We start from the raw sequence: 23,218 nt of genomic DNA, 5'->3' as shown, positions 1-23,218 counted from the left end.
TACACGATTTTCTCCGCTGTGAGAACAATTCTCAAGTTACGGAGCCAATCCGTATAATTTGGACCAGTGAGGCGGTTGACATCAAGTATGCCACGTAAGGGATTTGAAAGCGACATTTTCTGAAAATAAAGATGTAGCAGAAATGAATAACATGCAAATTTTGCAAGAAATAAACTATCAAGATATGGACTTCTATCTTAATATGCTCCCACTATTTTACTATCGAGTCACGCGACACCCTCAGCACGTAAAACGGAAGTCTCCGGCAGACTTCTAGTGGGGATCAGGATCCAATCAGCGTCTTAGTGTAACCTCGAGGGACTCGACCAATCACACTAAGCCTAAAAGGTAGGCAACTCTTGCCGATCACAACTCCTTGTGATTCCCGTCCTGTTCGGCCTCCGAATCACCATGGCCTCGAGGGACTCGACCAACCATGATGCTCGGTTAAGTCAACACCTTCGTTACAAGATGAGTCTGATTTGATGATATACCCTCGAGGGACTCGACCAAGCATACCATGCCCTCAGGTCACCGGTGACATCTCTATGTCGTAAGAAAGATAGCGAATCGCGATATAGGTGAGTCTCGAGGGACTCGACCAACTCAACCTACACCGGGAATCGGTTCCTACTCATAACGATGGAAGGCCACGTGGGTCAATCTAATTGCCTCACGTTTACCGACTTAATATTATCAAGAGATGTTTCTATAATTTGGTCTCCTAATATGACATGTCACACATATACATATTTAATATATATCTACATCGCATGTAAATATATATACATATCTAGTATGTGTATAAGCAATCACACCAGATGATCATGGACCACAACCTAATATGATTAGGCCCGAGCCAGTAGGCCTAATCACTCACATCAAGATCTATGTGTGCAACGGTGCATCTCCATGCCCTGTGATCATCTATCTCGTCCTCGTCGGTTTCGTCGACATCTTGATGTATCTCCATGCATCACGATCGTCCGTCTCGTGGGTCCCGCTATCGCATCCACGCTCCCGCTGCGCCTCCTCATGTGATTACAACTTAATCATAGGCACGCAGGCCCGACAATAAACGAGAAATATAATGGAGGTTCGCAGACCTCAATAATAATAATCACAAGTACACACATCACACGGTCCATGATCATCCGTCTACACATCATACATCACATGTATAAATAATCATCATCATGTAGGACTACTAGATAATAATAAAAATAATAATCAACTAAACCTTTTAATTAATTAATATTTTCTGAAATCAGGGACATGTAGGGAATTTCTCAATTCCTAAGGGTATTTTCGTAATTTGGACAAAAGACAGAAACTGGAATTTCTCAAATTCCGAGGGGCAAAACTGTCTTTTTTCCAGAAAACCCTAATGCCCTTTCCCCTTTCGCTGCTGCCACCGCCGCCACCCTGCCGGCGGCGGCCTGTGCGGCGGGGCGAGGGCACTGCCCTCGCCTGCAGGCGGCACGCCCGCTGGCGGCGATGCCGCTGCGGGTGGGCGCCCCCTTCGGGCGCCGCTGCCTCCGCAGGCGGTGCTGTACCGCCGGGCGGCCGCCCCTGTGGGGGGGGTTTCGCCCGCGGGAGCAGCGGCGGCAGGCGCCGCTGCCCTACGGCGCCTCTGCCCGTGGGCTGCCAGCCCCGCCAGCAGCAAGCCTGCTGCAAGCAGACCGCCGGCCGGCTGCTGCAGGCACAGCGCTTGCGCATGCGCCGGCGCTGTGCTGCCTGGCTGCGGCTGCCGCTGCAGGCATGCAGATCGAGGGCAGCAACTGTTGCTGCCCTTCCTCGCTTTTGCGTCAACGATTTTGACGTCAAAATTCTTCCTAAACACAATACACGCAGTTCAAAACCAATCATTCGCACGAACAACCTGGCTCTGATACCACTGTTGGGAAATCATTGGGGGGCGACATCATATGCGCAGCGGAAGAACAAGAAAACAAAAATCCCCGATTCCCAAAAAGATGTTCGTCGTCGTGCGAAGATTGGTGCGCAAAAATCCGCAAAACACAAAACTGCGTATAAAGATTGTGTTACCTAGGGAGATCGTATATCCCTGTTTCCTTGCAGATCCTTAGGAGAGGGTGAAGGAGGTCAAGCGTCCTCCTCTCTAGCGGTGATCCACACAGCAGGGTTGCGACGACGCTCCTCAAAACTCCAAGCCTACTCTGAGGTGGAGAGGGAGAGGAGAATAGGAAAGGCAAGCAAAGACTCTAGCCTATGAGGCTGTGAATCCCTCCTATTTATAGAGATCCCGTGTCAAACCCTAATGGGTCCTTCCCTAGTGGGTATTGGATCTGCATCCAATAAGACAAGGGCTCCGTCGGATATCTCATATCCGAACCTCTACTCATCGCAATGCCTACCATATGTGTGTGACCCTCTAGGCCCAATATCGAGCTGGCCGTGAGTCATACATGTCAGAACTCCTTCTAACTCAGTGAATTATTATCTCTATAATAATTCACTCGACTCATCGACTACGGACGTACTAGGCCACTACGCCGTAGTCCCCAGACGATACAGGGGAATCCAATCCATTGGACCTGTCTGTCCTCAGTTACCATGTACCTATAGTCCCTCATCCATCTAATATCCTAGAGACCGTATATCGAGCATGGTGCTGTCAAACCCATACGGTTTCTACTCGAGTCTCGCTCTAATTGGATTCTCCCGGAGAACTCTTTCTCTCTCAACCCGAATGACCCTGGCCAGGGATTTGTTTGAGCAAGAACACATAGGATATTCCTCTCATGACGCCGAGAGTGGATGATCCTCTATTGACACTCAATAGCCCTCGTAAGGTCGACTACCACTCCCAATGACCAGCTGTACTAGATCTGGGGATAGCCAAACTTATAAGTCTGGTATCAAAGAGTGGAGCACTCATACAGGACATCCTTGGTGTCTCAAGTCTAAGGACCAGATACACCACTAGGACTACGGAATCACTGTCTGACAATAAGGCATCATCAACCATCCAGCATTCCGTAAGCGGATCAATCAGTGAACTCATTCTCCAATGAGCACCTGTACTGTATCCCTAGTGTCCCTACACGAGCAGCTATGAGACCAGTTGCATCCATCATATGGACGGGTATACAGCACACCAGTCTATCCGGTTATCACGATGTCCCTCTCGAGTAACCTATGACCGGGATTATTTAGGATATGTGTTTAAAGGTGAATCGATCTCATTATCGTGATCTCATCACGATCCGATTCCCATTGCACAAATCCAAGGACATCACAATATATATATACATTTATGCAATAGTTATAAAGTGATATACGCCAAAATATAATAAGCAAAAAGATTCTGTATCAAGTCACACGTGCCATCACTCACGTGATTGGCTTGCTGGGCACCTATGACTAGCAGGAACAAAATAATATGCATCCAATGCAATAATAGCTTCACCAGGCAGATGTAGGACGGCCTCGCCAACAGCTACTATAGCAATTTAAAGTGATAAATATCAAAATATAATAAGTAAAGAGATTGTGTGTCAAGTCACACATGTCATCACTCGCGTGATTGGTTTGAAGGGCACATATGACTAGCATAAGTCACATAAAGGGGGTCGACATAAAAGATGAAATATGGAGCGGAGGCGCAAAACTTTTTTTGAATAGAGATCAAGGATATGAACTCTTGTAAAGGCAAGAGTGAGATTATATCGTTCCTTAGGTCCGTCGTTCTGATAGAGTAGACACATCTTGCATGGTGCCAAAGTCGGAGGGAGTTTCGAGGCATATGCACCTTATCTTGGCAAAACAATTGACGGAGGGACTAAGATAACTTAACTTGCAGAGGTGAAGTTAGGGTTAACAGGCCTTGGCATGGGACAAAAGGACGCAGAGGTAGGTACTCTTAAATAATATGGCGTGGTGCTACCATTCGAATTACCACAAAGGAAATTGTGTACAATGGAGATTGTGTTGAGGGCAGGGGCCTACGATCCAAATAATGACACACTAATTTCGGTGAAGTCGATGGACTTCAAGAGCTGCTAGACGACGGACTATCATAGAGCTATGCTTTGTTTGTGTGTGACCCGGGAGTAGGTAGACGAAGGTCGATTGCCAAAGGAGTGAACACAATCGAAGGTGGCGGAGGCCTTATGATGTGTTGATAAAGGCCACATATAGAGAGATCGCAATCCAAATTCATCTTACAAAGATCAAAATGTAATGGAGATATCACAAGGGGGCGACATGGTATAGTGGATCGTGGTGGAATAGTTCGAGGCAATGTGACATACACGAGAGAAATCCTATGAGGGACTTGATCATATGGTGGTATAATCAATAGCTACTAGGAGCTCCACTTCGGTGAACAACATAATGACAAGAAGGGCTATGGATTCAAAGAGTGATTGTCATGGTACCGTAGAGGTGAGTCTTTCATGCATGCATTGAATTTTGCATTAGATGAAAGCCTTGGTCATCAACATATGAGGGTTGTGTACTATTGAGGGGATTCCAAGTGTAAGTACTAGTGAGTCTCATGGGGGGACTTGATTGTATAAAGGGATGATCGAAGCGGTTGAAGGGTTGGACTGCTCTAGAGCTCGTATTCACTTGAGGGAGTCCGGCAAGTCAGAGGACAAGGTCAAGTGAGCAAACGTTGCTACCAAGGATGCAAACGAGAATAGAATCAATACAAGCCCTGTAACATAATGGCAAAGGCCATGCATAGGAATTGCAGTCTACCTTTCCATCGACCAAGGAGAATTGCTCAGAAAACACAAAGGTGATGAAGCAAGTGGTCGAAAGGGACGAGGAAGCGACGACGAATCCAAAGGGACTTAACTATCCAAACCAAGCATCGGTTACGATGGAGGTGGACTTAGAGGAGTATCATAATCCTGCAGAGGCAGATTTACCGATCACAAAGAAATTGATAAAAATGCAAAGTAATGGATAATAGGGTCATAGGCATGGTAGTGGCATGGTATCGCAAAGGCAAGATTTTCGTGGAGTCATCGATCTCTTGCTCTCATAAAGAGAGAGCACATTATCATGAGGGAGGTGGAGAATATAGATGCAAACTCCAAGTATCGATACAAGGCCAAAGGGCAGAGGCCAGGGTACTTCGTAAGACCAGTGTCGATGGGCTTCTCATCAAGATATCCAAAAGTGGGGGATTTCGGGTTGATACAGGAGTGCTCGACCAAGGAATGGAGTAGACAGTATGTGGTATTGTACCTTTTCTAATTAGAGGAGTAGGGACAGAAATAGAAGAGAAGACGACATAATCCCAGAGGTGACCAAAATTATTGGAGACTTGCTTTAAATCAAGGTAAAATTTTGCTCTTTTCGGGCAAAACTTCTTGCATTCAAGAAGTTCGATAGCAATGAGGAGGCGAATTACAATAACTAACTTAATGCAAGGTGTGCAAACACTTTGGGTGCTTTAGAAGTACGAGTAAAGAGTAGCGAAGACTAGTAACTAACTTAATGCGTAAAGTACAACCCTTGAGGAGACGAGCGAAGTCAAGCAACCTTTGCCTTCTTGACTCTTAAGGGAATAGGTGAAATCGAGTACCCTAGTTCTCTTATTTATCTAGTAAAAGAGTTCTACACATGTTTAAAGACTCTTTGAAGAAACTTAGTGGAAAACAATAGTTGTCAAATCCTCACCAATAGTGATTGGTTCTGTCGATAATAGATTGTTCGCTTTATTTCTCAACAAAATGCTAATCGAAAGCAAGAGTGATGTAAACCTACTTGAAGGCAGCAACTAAGTAAAAGAGGAATCAGTGGGCAAATTTTACGAAGGAAAGACCTTAAAAACTTTAAAGTCTGTGAGGCGATGCTCGTTAAAACTTCAACAGGTATCCACCCAGTTCAAATGGTGCGAGACATTTGAGAGACTAGCACACAACAAGGAAGGTCTTTTTTTTCATCTAAAGGATATGTAGGAAGTAACAAAGATCAGCACAACTTGACCAACCCCATACCAGAGTCAAAGTTATTGATGAGTTGAAACAGTGTTAACGGATCAAAGTTCGACTACTCAATAACAGTTGCGGAGAGCAATTGAGAGCCAAGAGGCATGTTGCAACTGGAGCAGAAGATCGAAGATTCAGCAAAGGCAAGGAGATGCAACGTCTGCAAAGGCTTCGACGAGTATGTTGAAGAAATAAGTGGGAGAGAATATCACAGACAAATCTGTACAAAGGGTGTTTGATGTAATGTTCATGAATATCCATGTCTTTCAGTTTGGTCATACTTTGCATAGCTTGCACAGGGCTTATAGTAGGCTTGGCAACCCTATTTGGTTGGCTTTTGTGGTCATTTTAGTCCTACAAACGTAGGTTGCGTACAATCATCGCATAGAGGCAAAACTGTCAAAAAATATACCATCCAAGTAGCCATTTTGGGGGTATTCTAGCTCCGCAGAGTGGTGTAGAGTGTCTAGCTAGTATGGCACCTTGGAGATATTTAGGTGGCATATGGTTGGATGGACTTTCGGGGTAGTGTCTAGCAAGGATTAAAATATCATACCATAATGGAGTTTCGACATTCGCTCGGTACAGTACGGTACTATATACCAAGCGGTATATCGTTCGGTATATATATATATATATATATATATATATAATAAAATGAAAATTCGATGACATCGCCTCGGCAACGTCGCCTATATATATAAAAATAAAATAAATCTTATATATATTTATATGTAAATATTTATATATAAATATATATATTTATATATAAGATTTTTTATATATAAATATTTTTATAAAAGGCGAAGTCGCGTCACCGACGTGACATTGCCTTTTATAATATATATATATATATATATATATATATATATATATATATATACCACCCGAAAACGGGCGATTCGTGTACCGGTCTACTGACGGACTGATACGTACGGCTCGTACCGGGTAGTATTATTCAAAATTGAAGACCTTATTGTCTAGGGCTAGTTCACTATCTTATTTCGCAGCAGTGTCATGTGGACACTTATAGTGACTTTTGGCTACAGTGAACCACCTTGGACCCTTTGTCGTGCGATCGTTCGGAGCTTGCGAAGTATATGTTTCTAATTTGCATTATCTATCAAGTGTTTGCTAAAATGTCTGCTTGTAGGATTCCGAGTTAAATGCTTCCTCTAGTCTGTCTTCTCTTTTGTAGATCCTTAAAGGATCATAAGAGGTTTTGGGGTGATTGACCCTTTGCAGATGGACAAGCAAAGGTGTCACACGACTTAGGCAAAACTAGCTAAGTTTGTGACTGTAAGTGATTTAGCAACACCCATATACTCCATGTATATTACAATCGCGATTTGTAGGCGATATATCTTTTCAAAGTTGACAATCATCAAAGTAAGTTATCATGAAGGGGTTGCTAGTTGCAGGTATCTGCAATTGCTCAAATTTGCTCAAATTCTTGCTTACTAAATGTCAAAATGTTCTGCGTAGAATAATCAGACTTACTATCTTATACAAAATATTTGGATTCTGGACATGGAAATACTTTATAGTGCCACTGAAAAACTTTATACACGAGGAAAATGTTATACTATTATCCAAAGGTTTAAATCTTGATTGCAAACTGATTTCAGTAACCAATCAAACCAGTATGGATCATCGGAAAAATAACAAAAAAAACCTAAATACTAAAGGGTACCAACGTATATGGTCCAATACTAGTTCATTCTCAGACCGATAAATACCAGTTGGTAAGTACCAGTCTGACCGGTGTTTGAAACCTTGTAACTGCATATATTGTTTTTCTGAGGATGCTCTGTTGTTATCTGCATTTATGCTATGAGAATGCTACATTAGCTTTGTTGTCTCTATCAGGATTTCAGGTTCTGGTTCAAGCTCTTGAACACTTGTTGGTAAACAAGTCTGCTGACAAGATGACTTCATCACAACTGGTGTGGCTATATTCGATCATGTTGACTGCCACTTTTGTAAAACTAGCTCTGTGGCTCTACTGCAGAACCTCAGGAAACAAGATCGTTCGTGCCTATGCTAAGGTTTTGCTACTGATTTTCTTGAGTTTATGATTTATGGATTTGCATTTGATTTCTTGAAATGAATTGTCATGCTGATTTCGAAGGCTCAGTGACATCCAGGATCATTATTTTGATGTTGTTACCAACTTGCTTGGCCTGGCTGCTGCAATTCTTGGTGATAAATTCTACTGGTGGATTGATCCTGCTGGCGCTATTATACTTGCAATCTATACAATTTCAAATTGGTCAGGAACTGTCTGGGAGAATGCAGGTTTGCCTTTCTTAACCTTATTTGAGTGTTCTGATAGGATTTCAGATATTTTATGCTGAGAACAGTCATGTAATGGTTCTCGGTGAATGTGAAGTATCAGCAGGAGTTGCTTTAAATGCCATATGTTGTCATCTCTGGCAGTTCTATTTTAACATTCTTCTACCATTTAGTCAATGTTGAAGCATATTGGATTTGAGAAGTGATAACATTTAAATTGAGGCTATTGTTATCTCAACAATTTGTTCAAATGTTTATATAGAGATTGTAATGAAAATATATCATACGATCATGAATCATCACACAGAATAGGAAAAAGATGCCATCATAGCAGAAAACACAAAAACACATTATAATGTCACTTTTTTATCCATAAAAGGAAAGATATATTAGGTCATTATAATGTCACTTTTTTAAACATCATAATGTCTCTTTTTTTAAGATATATCTTTCCTTTCCAGAAAAGGGAAGATAAACATTATAATGTTACTTTTTTTAAAGAAAAGGAGAAAACTGGTAAATTCTATCTGCCAGCTTAGTCTAACCTTCTGCTATAAACCTATCTACCAAACTGGTGACACAAGAAGAAGAGCAGAGGTCTTCTGAAATTCAGACCTGGAATACTTGACCGCTAGAGAGTGCTTTTCAGAGGTTGGATGTGCTCATTAATCTGCTGAAAAGAAGAGAAAAAACGAAAAATGTCATCGGCAATGTTGGTCAAAACATGCAAGATAGCATGTCTACAGTGGTGAAGCCTTGCATTTTCTTTATCAATTTGTAATTAGTAATTATCTGGTTCTGTTTAGCCATGTCAAGCAAAATAAGGTTCTGCAGTATGATCAGCCAAACTAAATAGCATTACCAAGAGAAATATAACCGCTATAAGCAGGATCCAGAACATGTTGTGCAGCTGTTGGTTGTATAATCCTTAGATTAAAACTTTTAGGTGGCCGAGTAATCATCTGGTCTTTTGACCTGACATTTTCTTCTTCCTATTTTTCATGTCTTTTACAACCACCTCTCACACATTGTTTATCTTTGACTAACTTATTTTCTGCATCTTTTTTTTGGCTCTATGGGCAGTCTCTTTGGTTGGTCAGTCAGCTCCACCGGAGATGCTGCAGAAGTTAACTTACCTTGTATTAAGGCATCATCCTCAAATTAAACGTGTTGATACGGTCCGTGCTTATACATTTGGTGTTCTTTACTTTGTGGAGGTCAGTTAATTGGTGCATTTTTTTCCCTATAGTAAATAGTGGATAGAGCTTTTATATTAGAACCACAATTGTAAGCGTAATTTTTTTATCTCAAACTCACTATGCATGAATTTTTCGGATTCATTATATTTGATTAATGATGCACTAAGATGATTAAGTCATTGTGCAGTATCATTTTTGACAACTTAACACTCTTTAATGGCATCATTGAAGCATCAACAAGATCTCTGTTTATTCAGTTTTTTAACTTAGCAACCTCCATTCTGACCTGCAAGCTTTTGATTGACAATGGATTCCTTTCTTTATTTCATTTTCTTAATGCTAGTAATTCTGTGGATGCTTTATTTTTTACCTAAACAAAGCTCAAGAGAACTTTGTGGATGTGTATTGGAGGCTAAACTTTAGTTTAACTAAATTTAGCTTTCTCACTAGCAGCTTTTTTGTTTTTGCAAGGTATACACTTATGATTTGCCTTTGCAGATTAAAGACATTAAAAACTGTAAGAACACTAGAGGTGAGGTAGTGTTCGAATGTGATGAGAAGCAGATACATTTATCAATTACACATCATATATACTTTATGATGTAATACAGTCATGATAGAAGAATACTTCACTAAATTACCAACTGAATACTATCATATGTAGGAAAATTTTTCAAATTTGTTTATTTATTAGGATACTTGAATTCAAGGAAAATGTAGTCTACCTTTCTTTTCTTTTCTTTTTACTAGAAAGAAAAGCTACTTGTTTGCAATTGAAATCAGTTGACCAAAGGTTAATGAATGCGATATCGTGCAGCAAGAACAGACACTAGGAAAAGTTACCCGATGAGCGCTTGCAACATCATAGTGGCTTTGAGACATACGTGAACTGCAGCATATTGCTTCATTTAGTAGTTCTGCTGTGTATGATGTGGCTCTTTTGTTGTACAGGTCGACATTGAACTCCCGGAAGACCTGCCTTTGAAAGAAGCTCACGCGATCGGAGAATCCCTGCAAATAAAGATCGAGGAGCTTCCAGAGGTTGAACGGGCATTCGTGCATCTCGATTTCGAGTGCGACCACAAGCCGGAGCACTCTATTCTCGTCAAGCTGCCCAGCAGCCAACCTTGAGATGCATGATTGGCCTCATTGCATTCTTGATGTTAGTTTCAGGATCAACGACTTTTTTCGGCCTTTAATGTGGTGTGGTAGAAATTTTGGGGGTGTATGAAGCCACACAGGTCTTGCGATGAACTTACCGTACGCTACTGTGGTTCTCTCTTTGTACTTATTCTCATCCAGGGTGGTCGGAAAGTAACAAAAAGCAAAATGCCGCCACTAGCCAGAAGAATGTTTAGGCCTCAAATCCCTGATCCAGAAGCAACTACATCTCTTCGACCCTCTACCTGCTTTCTTTCCCCATTTCCTTCAACGAGTGTACCTCCGGAGGCTTTCCTGTTACAAAGAGGGGAAAGAAGGGCCTCCAGATAAGTTCTTCCGGCTAATATGGTCTAAACACGGCACCCACAGTAATAAATACTTACCTTGATGGTTTTCTTTCTTATGCCAATAGATACTACTTTCGAGCCAACTAAAAATACACGGACCGTAAATAAAAGATAGAAATGCAACTAACTGATGGTAAAGGAAACGGCGGCCCATCACCGTGATGATGCCAAGGATCGTCCTCTTCCCACAACTTTGTCACGTCGGCTCACCTCTAAAATGTCGTAGAGACCACTAGACCTCTCAGCAAATCAGCATGCCCGTCTCAAGCTTTTTCTGGTTAACTCTTCGGTCGCTATGGTGGCAGAGGCAGGCCGCCAGTGTTCGTACTTCATCAGAGTCTGCAAGAAAATTTTCTCATGGACTTGCAGCAAGCGCATGCGTGTAGAAAGGGGAAAGGAAAGGGAAAGGGAATGGGGGAGCCCAGGCAAACACATTTACAATTAAAAAAAGGGAAATAAATACAGTGAAACAGCCTACACAGACTGCTACGATCCAAACAATTTTGATTGATGTACAAACTAAATTTATAACATCGCCTACAAGGCAGGGAAAAATGTTGCTCCCGGACATTTAGGATGTAGGTTAGCTGAATCAAGTATCACGATACGGTGCGCCCATAGCAAATCGAAGCCAGGTACAGATTCTTTGCCCATTTGTCCTGCACATCAAAATCAAAAGATAAGAAACAGGTTGAACTAAAAAATCAAGCAAGAGCACCATCCACAAAATACGAATAATATGGGGGTCAAACTCAGTGCTCATGACATGTCTCGTTGGAAAAGAGCCAATAAAGAATTCATTCATGTACCTTGACATGGGCACTCGGGAATGCTGATGTCCGAAGGGTCTCCTGAGTCTCATCACCGGGCTTCCGCTTGGGCACACTAAGAATAAGAGCAGCCTGATCCCAAGTGGCACCCATAGATGTAATCCGATATCCACTGTCCCAACGCCTGTGGATGCCCTCACTTGGATACAGGAAGTCCAATTCAACAACCTGCAAAAGCAGTGGAGCAGTGGAACAAGAAGCAAGGCATCTTCAGTTCAATCATATTCTAACAACCATCAAATAAAATCTATACAGACAATTTAGTAGGATACTAGGTCACTAGGAAGTTGCATCAGACCTGATCACTAAAACCAGCATTGCGTGACATGACAATGCCCCATCGACTCCCAGCTGTTGCCATCGATGTGACATGAAATCCTTCTTTCCACTTCTTGTTTATCCACTTGAAGGGGAAAGATTCACTTACTTTGTATGACTGCTGGGTGTATTGGGTGCCTGAGTTGAACAGGAGATGCAGTTAGAAATCAAAAAATAAATTGTACAAGAACCACATGGAAGACACTCATAAAACTTCTAGGATTACCAATTCTTGATGCTGCAAGTTCAAAATATATTCAAGAACATTTGTCTCAGTTACAACGATAGCTGAGTTCTAGTGATGCAATGTTGAAGCATATCAAGGTATAAGCATGAAACAAAAAAACAAAAAATCAAGTTACAAGACGTGCTACATTCCAAACTAGTATACCAACCCAGAGCCAAAGGTAGTCACAATAAGCAGATCAGAGTCACATGATATAGCTAAATTTTCAAGCTGTACAAAATAAAGGAAACTACAATCTGACCTACCATGGGCAGACGAACCAACTTATTTATTGTATAATATAGATTAGTTAAACCACATAGAGCTTTTAAGAGTAGGAAGACATGGTTGTCTCCTCCATGGATCAAAATAAACATCCTAAAATGTTGAAATATGGGCAAGGATCGCATTGGAGAAAACCCAAAGTATGTGAAATACTGAAAGGAAAAACAATGAACCGCCAATATTGTAATTTTAGTTATATTTTTTTATCGGTTCTGATTGCTTGCTAAATGAAAAAATTTAGTTGAAAACCTCATGCAAAAAAAAATAAGATTTTACATCAAGATATATCATAAATTTAAAAGATCACTTCGTCATGATGAATCATAAATTTGTGTGACCACTTTGTCTTATTCAAGTTGGTAGTCAATTTGAGAGGATATCGTGACCAACAAAAGGATCTCAGCTTGTGTTTAGAATGTTCAATATATGAATGTCCATCCCTATAACAGAATATCCACAACAATTCCAATATCCTGAATTCCAGCACAAACATCATAATGCGCATAACCCAGTAGAAAATTGTAGAGTAGTTTCATTTACAAAAATCAAGAGTATACAAAATTATAAGCATATCGTACACAACCAAGTATAGTTTCATCACCATCGCAATAAATGCCACATGTAATTGTCAACCAAAACAAGGTAAGCATTGCAAAATAGGTGGCTTTGCCAACCTCAAAATTTCTCGGTAAAAAATATAGCATCCATTAAAATCATAAAAGCAATAAAGATTAAAATCCACAAATTGATATTAACAAATAAAACCTTTCTACTCATATGTTTATATGCTTATGATACACCTGCAACTGGTGGTCTCCTAATAATTAAATGATTCATTAAAATCCCTTCACAAACTTTTTCTTATTTATTTAGTGTTTCATTTCTCCTTTTCTCTCCCACTTCTCTCTCCCCAAACCGTCACTTTTGTTCATGCTCTTTCCCATTAGGTTAGGGGGAGGTGAGCATTGCGAAAACTTCTGCAGAATCTTGTGGCAATTTTTATACTTAATTAGATCACAAAATATGAAGGCTTCTTTGTCCAGCACCCCTCTCATTTCTACTTGTGCAATTCTCTAATTACTCCTCTCCGCTTTTCCTCTGACCTCATAACCTTCTTTGTCTATTGTATGTTCTTTTAGCATCTCTTCACTGTCCATATTCGGCTGTTTTCCTATTTTCTGAGCAATACACTTGCTGAATCCTGCATCTAAGAATGGCTTATAGGAAAAGGCTAATAATCAATTATAAACAATTTTACATATCAATTTGTGCATAATTTTCTCAGCCTGAGCAGAGACCAACGTCTTTTCTTGATAAATTGAATTTAGACTTATTAACCTTAACAAACCTTACCAATTTGAAATCCAATTTTCTGATGGAGGGAAAGTTTTCTAAGCTCGAGTCAGAATGTAAGGCTTGCTAGAATAAGCAGACCCATTATTTTGTTTCATAATCATTTTAATTTTTAACTACCTAAATATAAGATTCATCTGTCTAGATGTCATCATGTACATCTGGAAAGCCATATGCTTTGGAAGAAGCTTGTACAGATTGGAGAGGGATTTTTATTGATAAAAAAAAGAATATACTTCAGCCGATGTGCCCTTGGGCACGGCCATACATAACATAGAAATCACACTTGGAAAGGGTGGACAATTAGCTACCGCAGCAGGTGCTGTAGCAAAACTGATTGCAAAAAAGGATAAATCGGCCACATTAAGATTACCATCTAGAGAGGTCCCTTCGATATCCAAAAACTACTTAGTAACAGTCGAACAAGGGGGAAATGTTGGGGTGAACCAAAATAAAGCTCAAGCCTTCCAAGCTGTAAAGACAGGCTGTGAGACTTACTAAAGTAAGCAGACTCATTATTTTCTTTTCAAAACCATTTTAACAACCTAAACCTTACCATGGCCAAAAACACAGTGGTCATTAAATTAAAATAAGAAGACTCATTATTTTCCTTTTCAAAACCAATATTAACTACCGAAATCTTTACCAAGCCCACAAACACAGTGGTCATCGAAAGTTCTATATGACCATTAATTTTCAGTTTACACTATACATTATGGAATAACCAATATATGCTGGAATTCTGCATAATTGTTTAGTCTTGGATTGCTGAGTAGTTTTAAGTATGTAAAAGACAATAATAAATTTCCAACACAAGAAACAAACCTTTTGACATTACTACAAGAGAACTTCCATTGTTGGAACCAGCAAGAGAGGTGATATAGTAGTTTTTCTCCCATTGTTCCATGATCCATTCCTACATCACTTCTCTGAATTGATAATGGCACCTTAAATAATAACAAGAGGTTCGCCTATAATATCATCATACCTTGTGAAGGAAGAATGGTGATAACTCATAAACTTGAGATGTAAAACCAGTTCCTGCGTCCATAATAATGGCCCACAAATTGGAGCATGATGCAACACAACTAATAAGCAGACCATCTTCATTTCCCCTCTCTATATGTTGTGCCAACCGTGCATCCGCCACATTGTAGTGGTACCTAATTACAAGTTACAACATCAAGAAGGCACACTGTTAAACAACACAAGCAGAAAAAATTATGATACATTGCCAAAAGTACAAACTTCTGAAAAAATTTAAAAAACCCAATGAAAGACAAATAAATGAAGATCTAAATACCCATGATTTTTTGGTAAAAAAACGCAAAATGAATTCCCAAGAAGATCATACTGAGGAAAGCCATTTTCCATCCTTGTATGTGACTATCAATATTAAGTGCTCTACCATAGAAGTTGGAACTTGAAACTACTAACAATCAAAGTAGAATTTGCAGCTTAAATCCATAATTTTTTATTTTTTTTATCTACAGCAATTAGTATCATCCTACTTGAGCAAAATCTGCAACCTTAACAACCAGTGAGCCATGAGACAAGGATAATTTTAATTGACATGGCATAGCTTTGATTACATGTTGGATACAACATTTCAGTATAGTTCTTAGATATGTTTAGGATACTTCTTCAAGTATCCATTTTCAATAAATGGACTTGGGAGACACTTGCCAGTACTTCTCAAGAGAACTTTGTCATTCTCAAATGTTGGATCTTTGGAGTTTACACAAGAAAAATATATGTTTAGACATATTGTTTTATTTTCATTTGTATTAAGCATTAAATAAGGATTAATGAAATTTCATATGATCTTAGTTCATTTATCAAAGTTATTGAAATCTTCTCTATGTTAATGAAATACTATGTTACTACAAACAATTAATTTCATGATGTATAAGATATGGATGCTAGTTTATTAATTGTTACTATCTATCATGACCTAAATCTTCAATATTCTAAAACTATAAAGAAAGTAGCTCAAATGCACGTGCTAAGCACAGCAACTTAATGAGGTCTGAAACAATAGTTTTGAAGTGGGAAAAAATTTCAGTTGGCCATGCAAATATCCTAAGAAAGCCAATTCTACCAATAACCTAGACTTCCTTTGAGGAACCCATTGTCTTCTCACTTTCCCTCCTAGACACTCCATTTCCTTCTACTCTTTAGCTTCTTACAGCATGCGTCTATATTTTCCCAAAATGTCCGAGGAAACCCCTGTCTGTCATGGGCTGAAGTTCTTCATCAATTTTATATACTTAACAAATCACTCCTGGAGCCAAACCTGGACCAGCAGACCTACACATCCACCCTCACCCACCTGACTACAAGCCTGGATGGCTACTGCATCAGCCCCATCAAGTCAACCAAAGAACCCCGAATTACATTAAGAAGAGTTGCTTCAAAAATCCCAATAGGACCCAGTTCAGATCAAGAAATTCGAGGAAGGGCTAAAGAGACCTCATGCTAGGGACTGCAGACCCCTAGTTTGGATGGAAAAGGGGTCATGGCTCCGTCCCAAATCACATCAACCTCTAAGGGCTATCAGTAACTCAAGAATCCACATCTGGGTTCAGCCAGAAGGTAGAATGAGGGCAACAGCTTATTACAAGGGTATTTAATCCTAATTTAGTATTTGTTTATTGTAATCAGGTTTTTAGCATCAGCAACCTATATATATGAGCTCCATTAGCCACAAAAATATTCTCGGTTATTTGATTTCTGTTTGTCCAGCAACAAAGAACTTTAATTTTACATTAGATTAGTGTCTTGGACATCTTGCTCTCCCTCGATGAAGAAAAGCGCTAGTCAAAATTTTTGACTAAAAAAGAAAAACTCCTAACAATATAGGAAGATCTCAAGCTTTTCATATATAGATATGTTTAAAATAGTTGTCATTGTCATATCTGTCATAGACTGCATCAGGATTCACCGAATCAACATATTGGTACTAGCCATATTGGTAAATAACATCCATACCCATTGCTTTATAACCAACAAGCATTCTCTAAATGGTGAACCCTTTACTGTTCAAACCCATATAACCTTAAATTAAACCAGATCACATGAGTACAGTATAAACATTAAAGAAGCCTAACAAATACTTATTTCAAAATCTTTACAGTCAAACCTCTAAGATCTAACCCACAGAAACTGGCGTCCTCAACCTAAAACCAAATCTCAAACATGAAAGTTTTAACCTCTAGCCTTAATCTCATTATTTTTTTTAGCTAAAACTGACTCTTTAAAGTTTCTTTGCAACACAATTAGAGCACAAAGACAAAATTGCTCTCAGATCTAATAAGAGGTTAATCAATAAGTTAGAGAACAAGCGAAAAATGAGATGAAGTCAAATAGATAAGTGCAAGTTGATTAGAAGAGAGTAACTCCTAAAATTACTTTTAGTAAGTCAATTTCTTAATTGCTTGGTTTTTACATTGGAGGTCTTAATTCTTTTTCATAACAATCCACAGTTCCATTCACAATAACTTAATTTTCCTTTGTGAATCGCATCAAATTTTCATAAATGGGACAACATCAGAGAAAATCAAAAACAAATTACATCCTAAACTTTAAAGGTCATCCAAGATTAATAGGGATCGACTATATTTTATCGACATTTGAACAACACTTGATAAACAAGAAAATCAAATGTGCTATCTGCATATGAAAAACTATTGCAAAATGTTTACCAACTATGTATTAGTTTGTATGGCTACATCCATGTGTCAAATTGTCAATCATAGAGGCAACACGAATAAAACAACAAACTTTACAACAGTATCATGAAGCTCAACACAGTGTGGAGAGCTGAATTTACCTTGGCCTGAAAACAACAGTAAGCAAACTAGAATCAATGAAAATCTACCTTTGTTTCATTGGAAGCCTAGCATTATATACAGAAATCCACTGGGTGGCAGGCACTCCTAAACGGATCTTCTTCCTTTGTTGGCTTTCGTCTTCTTCATCAATAGTCAATCTGCCACGTTTTTGACCAACCTAATAGATAATCTGTCGTGATTAGCTTGCAACTCGTGAATTTGATAAAAAAATCAAATTATACAGGTATAACAAAGACCTTTTGAGCACCATCAGTGTTGATTGGCCTAACTGCTGGATTTGGTCCAATCAACCCATCAAACAAAGAAATAAGCTTAGAGTAGTTAGGTTCCTCATCAAATTTCATGTTAACCACAATCTCAAGAAATTGCTTAAATGGTGGAGGACAGATGCAACATAGCATCTCTGGGGACGTTGCCATCTTTTTCTTGCAAACTAAGAATGACTTATTGTCACCCTGTGATGGACAGACATACAAAGAAAACAAAGATCAACATAACCATAGATAGTCAATCAGACATTTGGAAAATTTTGTGCCTTGCCCTCAATGACCTGGTATCCTTGCCATGGTAATCTGCCTCGATGAAGAAAAATTAGTGTATATGCAAGAGATTCCAGATCATCTCTCCTGCTTGCAGTTCTTCCTAGATGTGCATGAACACTTGCATATCGAACAGTTCCTCTACAGAATATAAACTGCTGGTATTAATAATGATGACCAGAATAGTCCAAAACAGGCATCAAGTTCATTATTGGAAATTGTATAATGTGCAAAATTAGAATACCTGAACACATCTGGGCGTTGGTCATACTCAACATGATGACCACTGCTAGCATCTTTCCATCTTGTGGCTAAAAAAGGTTACAAAAGGAATCTAAAATAAGGTAATAAAAGGATAATTAAAAGCAAAAGTAAAGTCGTCTGTAAAAATCTAAATGCAAATGCATAGAAAGAAAAAGGAAATCATAAAATAAAACAAAATGCAAGGCATGAGGTGTTGCCCAGCTACCAAGAAACTCTTCACTCACCTAATCCAAGATCAACAAGAAATAACTTCTTTTCCTGAGGTGTTGCTGGCTGACCAAGAAGGAAGTTTTCTGGCTTTACATCTCCATGGACATATCTGGTAAATTTTGTTCAATTGGTTAGGCACAGAAAAGCTCTGAGTGAAAGGAACACCTCTTTGAAAGATAACATATACAGGTGAGTGGATGACTTTATTCTTACCCTTTTGTATGCATCTTCTCAAGAATTGATATCGACTCAACAGCAATGCAAGCAACCATTTCTGATGACATCCTGAGAAATTTCAAAACAGCCTTTCAAAAGATAATGATGAATGCCATAATTTTTGTCTTGAATGATGAGTATTTTTCCCCTAGTAAGAGGTCTGGGATAGCATGTCCCTCTTGCACAAGTTGCACATTTTCCCTTCCAATGTTATAGATGATTTGCCTTTGAGAGTTGTAGGCTTGAATATGCTCGATGGTCCTATATCATAATTGCGGTCTAGTATAACCTTATGAAGCCTTATAACCCTATATAGTAAGTAGGGTTCAGTGCCCCGTTTCAAAATAAGAAAAAGCATAACCACTGAAGGCCATACTTATGGGAAGCTTTAGCAGTCTTACCTAACATTATTTTAACTAAATGTCGTGTACATACATGTGTGCATAAGATCACACCTAGTATGAATTGAAAGGTGCCGCACAAATAGGTAACTAAGAATACTCAACTATGGATGTCATTTGCTAAAAAATGAACTTCGACAGGATACTCACGTTTGACCTGAAGAATTCCAAGCATCCCAAAGGCTGGGACCTAGCATGTCCATTACCTGAAGTTACAAAGAGGTAAGTGAAACAAGTAGGTCAACACAGGATCTGAGGAAGTTTGTATGCTGACTAGATGTATAAAGCAAGTGACAAAGGTAGCTGCAAGCCAACCATCTGATTGGAAGGATGCATAAGAGTGCGTAAGAAGAAACCATACCATCACATAGTAGTCACCTTGCCGACCTTTATAGTGTACCCTAGGCACTCCATAACTGCCACCAAGAGCACTAAATAAAAGCAAAAGCAATAAGTCAGAGCTACCACTACAGAATAAAAGGATCATCAGAATCAAAAAAGCTTTTTCAAAGATGATATCTAGACGAACCTGTAAACTTGCCATTCATAAGGAGGGCCATAATTACAGCCTTTACTGTTCCTGTGCTCGAATTTGATAGCAACCTATTAACAAAGGTAATATCAGAAGCACTCTTATTCAAAAAGAAAACTAGATAATAGCCAGACATGATAAACCTCTTACAAATGCCTCCGCTCCTACAACTTCGTGATAAACAAAAAAGTGTGCAGATTAAATAATACCTCCAATGCACCAGGACCCATTGCTCGATCAATGCCACCAGAGACTCGTCGACCAACAAACACCTGACCAAACCCACCCTTGCCCAGCTTCCTCTCAACCTTATATACAGGAGAACCACCAACTTGGACCTAAAATTATTTTGAATGAAGATCAATCTTTTATTCTCACACTAAGGTAACCACTGAAAAATTATAGTGAACAAAAACAAGAGAAAACCTTAAGAGATCCACACAAGCTCCAAATACGTCTAACAAAACAAAAAACGGACAAGACATGCTTAAACACAAGGTAGATGTTGCTTTCAGGAAGAATTGACATAATTTAAGAACTGCATATACCACATACAACATTAATATAAACAAACAACCAGAAGCAAGACCCTTCGTTAAATTGATGGGTCCATATGACAATTGTCAGAACTCAGAAGATGAGATTGAAAAGAGAGAAATCCTGCAGTGAATAAATGAAAAGCAGATACAATTTGGCCTCATCTAATGATGGTCATTCTTGCAAAAAGCAATGGTTGTATGGGGGGGGGGGGGGGGGGGGGGGGGGGTGGGTGGGGGTGTTGGGGTGGGGTTTGGAAATGCAGCCCATTGCACAAGACCCCCACAAATTCGGGATCTCTGGAGAGTCAATATACACAGCCTAACCCTACAAGGGTTAGGTCACCTAGATCTCGAAAAGTTAACTTTACCATGACACCAAGGCACATACTCTGATGGTTGTATAGACAATGCCTTAATTATTGGACATCAATGATGTTAGGATTAGGGTTAAAATAACATGCACACAAGGATAGATTGTACAAGGAAGATCGAACAACAAAATAGAAGAATTTTTGGATTTGTGAAAAAATTGTCCTTTACAACTTGTATAAGATGCACTTACAGTTCAGGTTTCAAAATTAATTCAATAGACTTAAGTTTTCCAGTTGACAAATCAAAAAATGAAGTTCTTATTGACCTCTAGATTATATAACGTCAATAAGATAACAAGAGAATATGGTAATAACAAGCATCGGAAGGACAAGAAGGGAATCTATGTAGACATAAGAAGAGAGTGCAATATACAACAACAGCAATAAGCCATAATATCACGAGTAGTGTAGATGCAAGGCATACAATCATCACATGATGAACTAATAAGTGAAGCAATGATGCCATAGTAGAGAGTCAGCGAAAAAGAAGGAAACAGTAATAGGTAGAAACAATTAAATCAACTGCTGACAATGCTTAAACTCAGAAGACAAAGAACTAATCAAAGAGGAAGAACTTAGGAAATGTTTTTGCCAAAAAAAATTTAAAAAAATCTAATTATGGTAAGCCTGCTACTTGCCTAAATTATGCATCAGGTCCTCAGAACAAGAACTTAAATAATAACAACTAATATGGCCAGAGAAAAAAATAATTATAATGTATCAGATTGTAAATTGCAAAGAGTAGCATTTTTTACGGTAGAAAATGCAACGATAAAATAAAGCATTACTACTTTGGTTTTATTCTATAATAGGTAGAAATGCAAAGCTAAGGAGATAAAGATAATATGCATACAATTTGCCCATATATCACATAGGTAGAATAGGCTAAATAAAATAGATCAAAACAATATACATAAGATTTGCTGATATATCACATTAAGAAAGAAACATAACAATTCCATGAAATTTCCACCAGAAAGTAAAATTCAGTACAGAGATCAACTAGTGGTGTTCTGACCCGTTGGAAGATGAAAGTATGCAAATAGTACAAAGTAGGATGCTTTAGCATATACGATTCACAGAGCACTGCAAAGTTCATGAGACTTGATAATTTGCCAAGTATGACGACAAAATATCTGAAGCAAGAAGAAAAGCTCCATTTGTCGTTGCATAAATAATTAAAAACAAAAGAAAAGAGAAAATATAACTGAGTTAAAAAAAAAAGATAACAATTAGCACTAATGACGTATAATTCAGATCCAGCTACATATAAGAACATGATCTGCAAAGAATAAAACTTCCTCTAACAATTGCAAGCAAAGGTATATGAACAGACAAGAGAATACCTTTTCGGGAAAGGGATTAGTGTTCCCCTCCTCCTCCTGTCTCGCGGCCCTATTAGCGCTCAATCCGCCGCTTTCATCACCCATCATCTCCTTCCCTCTTGCTTCCTCCGCTTGACTTACAAGACCCTTTCCTCTTTTCTCTTCCTCCACCAACACCACGTCCTTCAATCGATCCGACTCTCTCCCCTCCTCCTCCTCGACCAAAATCTGCCTCCCCTTGGCCGATCTCACCCTCTGCCTCCCCTTTGCCGAGGCCGGCCGCGGAGCCGCGGCCCTGGTCCTCACCCGCCGGCTACCCCCGGCAGCAACCCCTGCAGGCTCCGGCTTCTTGGCGGCGGCGGCGGCGGCACGCGCCCTCGTGTTCCGCAAGGGGCGATCTACCGCCGGCGGTGCCGGCGTTGGTGGAGAACGACCCCGTCGACGCACCCCGCTCCGCAGCTCTGGCATTCTTCACCCATGCAATCGCGCCTCCGCGCTCCCAATCCGACCATTATCCCCTCAATCCCACCCGAAATTACCACCCATTCTGTCCCAGAAACCCTATAAGACGCCAAAAAAGAAAAATCCCCGTCAGCTCGCAATCGCCAGAAATCTTTCTTTAATCTTTCGAGCTACGAGGGGATCGAAGCGATCGAGGGAGAAAAGATCGAGGAACCACCTTCAGACAGCTAGAGGAGAAGGATCGAACCGGACTACTCCTCCTTGGCGGATCGTTGGATCGATCGAGGGTTTCGTCGACGCGCCTGCGAGCGAAAGAAAATAGAGAGAGAGAGAGAGAGGGGGGGATCGAGATAAACGACCCAATGGGTTACGGATGGTGATTGACGCGACCCGAGAGGGCACTGGGTGAACAGCACGTGGTATCCACACGTGTGACGAGTGTGCGAATTCCAAAGGAAACGAGCACTCAATAGAGAATCGGGAAGCGGATGCCAAATTTGACGGAACCGCCTTCTTACTCGT

At 39.8% G+C, this 23,218-nt stretch overlaps 2 protein-coding genes across 2 annotated transcripts in view; one reads left to right on the top strand and one right to left on the bottom strand.

Annotated features, from left to right (window-relative positions):
* The window catches only part of LOC135627933 (metal tolerance protein 4-like), a 29,435-nt gene extending 18,687 nt beyond the window's left edge, over window positions 1-10,748 (top strand). Inside the window, exons 4-7 of the mRNA XM_065134396.1 lie at window positions 7,839-8,017; window positions 8,117-8,267; window positions 9,348-9,481; window positions 10,415-10,748. Coding sequence (XP_064990468.1) covers window positions 7,839-8,017; window positions 8,117-8,267; window positions 9,348-9,481; window positions 10,415-10,594 — 644 coding nt within the window. The 3' untranslated portion in view covers window positions 10,595-10,748. The remainder of the gene's footprint in view (window positions 1-7,838; window positions 8,018-8,116; window positions 8,268-9,347; window positions 9,482-10,414) is intronic.
* A 626-nt stretch (window positions 10,749-11,374) lies between these two features.
* LOC135627932 (casein kinase 1-like protein HD16) lies at window positions 11,375-23,070 on the bottom strand. Its single transcript, XM_065134395.1, has 17 exons — window positions 22,914-23,070; window positions 22,256-22,795; window positions 20,209-20,337; window positions 19,997-20,070; window positions 19,829-19,898; window positions 19,618-19,673; window positions 19,064-19,135; window positions 18,865-18,959; window positions 18,621-18,687; window positions 18,388-18,517; window positions 18,074-18,292; window positions 17,864-17,994; window positions 14,972-15,146; window positions 14,809-14,899; window positions 12,100-12,257; window positions 11,781-11,969; window positions 11,375-11,630 (listed from the first exon to the last, which is right to left on the bottom strand). Exons 2-17 carry the CDS (start codon window positions 22,700-22,702, stop codon window positions 11,571-11,573), a joined length of 2,163 nt encoding a protein of 720 aa, XP_064990467.1. The 5' UTR covers window positions 22,703-22,795; window positions 22,914-23,070; the 3' UTR covers window positions 11,375-11,570.
* Between the last annotated feature and the right edge of the window lie 148 nt (window positions 23,071-23,218).

The sequence above is a fragment of the Musa acuminata genome, chromosome BXJ2-11, assembly GCF_036884655.1.
Source record: "Musa acuminata AAA Group cultivar baxijiao chromosome BXJ2-11, Cavendish_Baxijiao_AAA, whole genome shotgun sequence".
Taxonomy (NCBI): Eukaryota; Viridiplantae; Streptophyta; class Magnoliopsida; order Zingiberales; family Musaceae; genus Musa; species Musa acuminata.
Note: the sequence above shows the minus strand (reverse complement) of the source record. Positions and strands in the feature narration are given on the sequence as shown.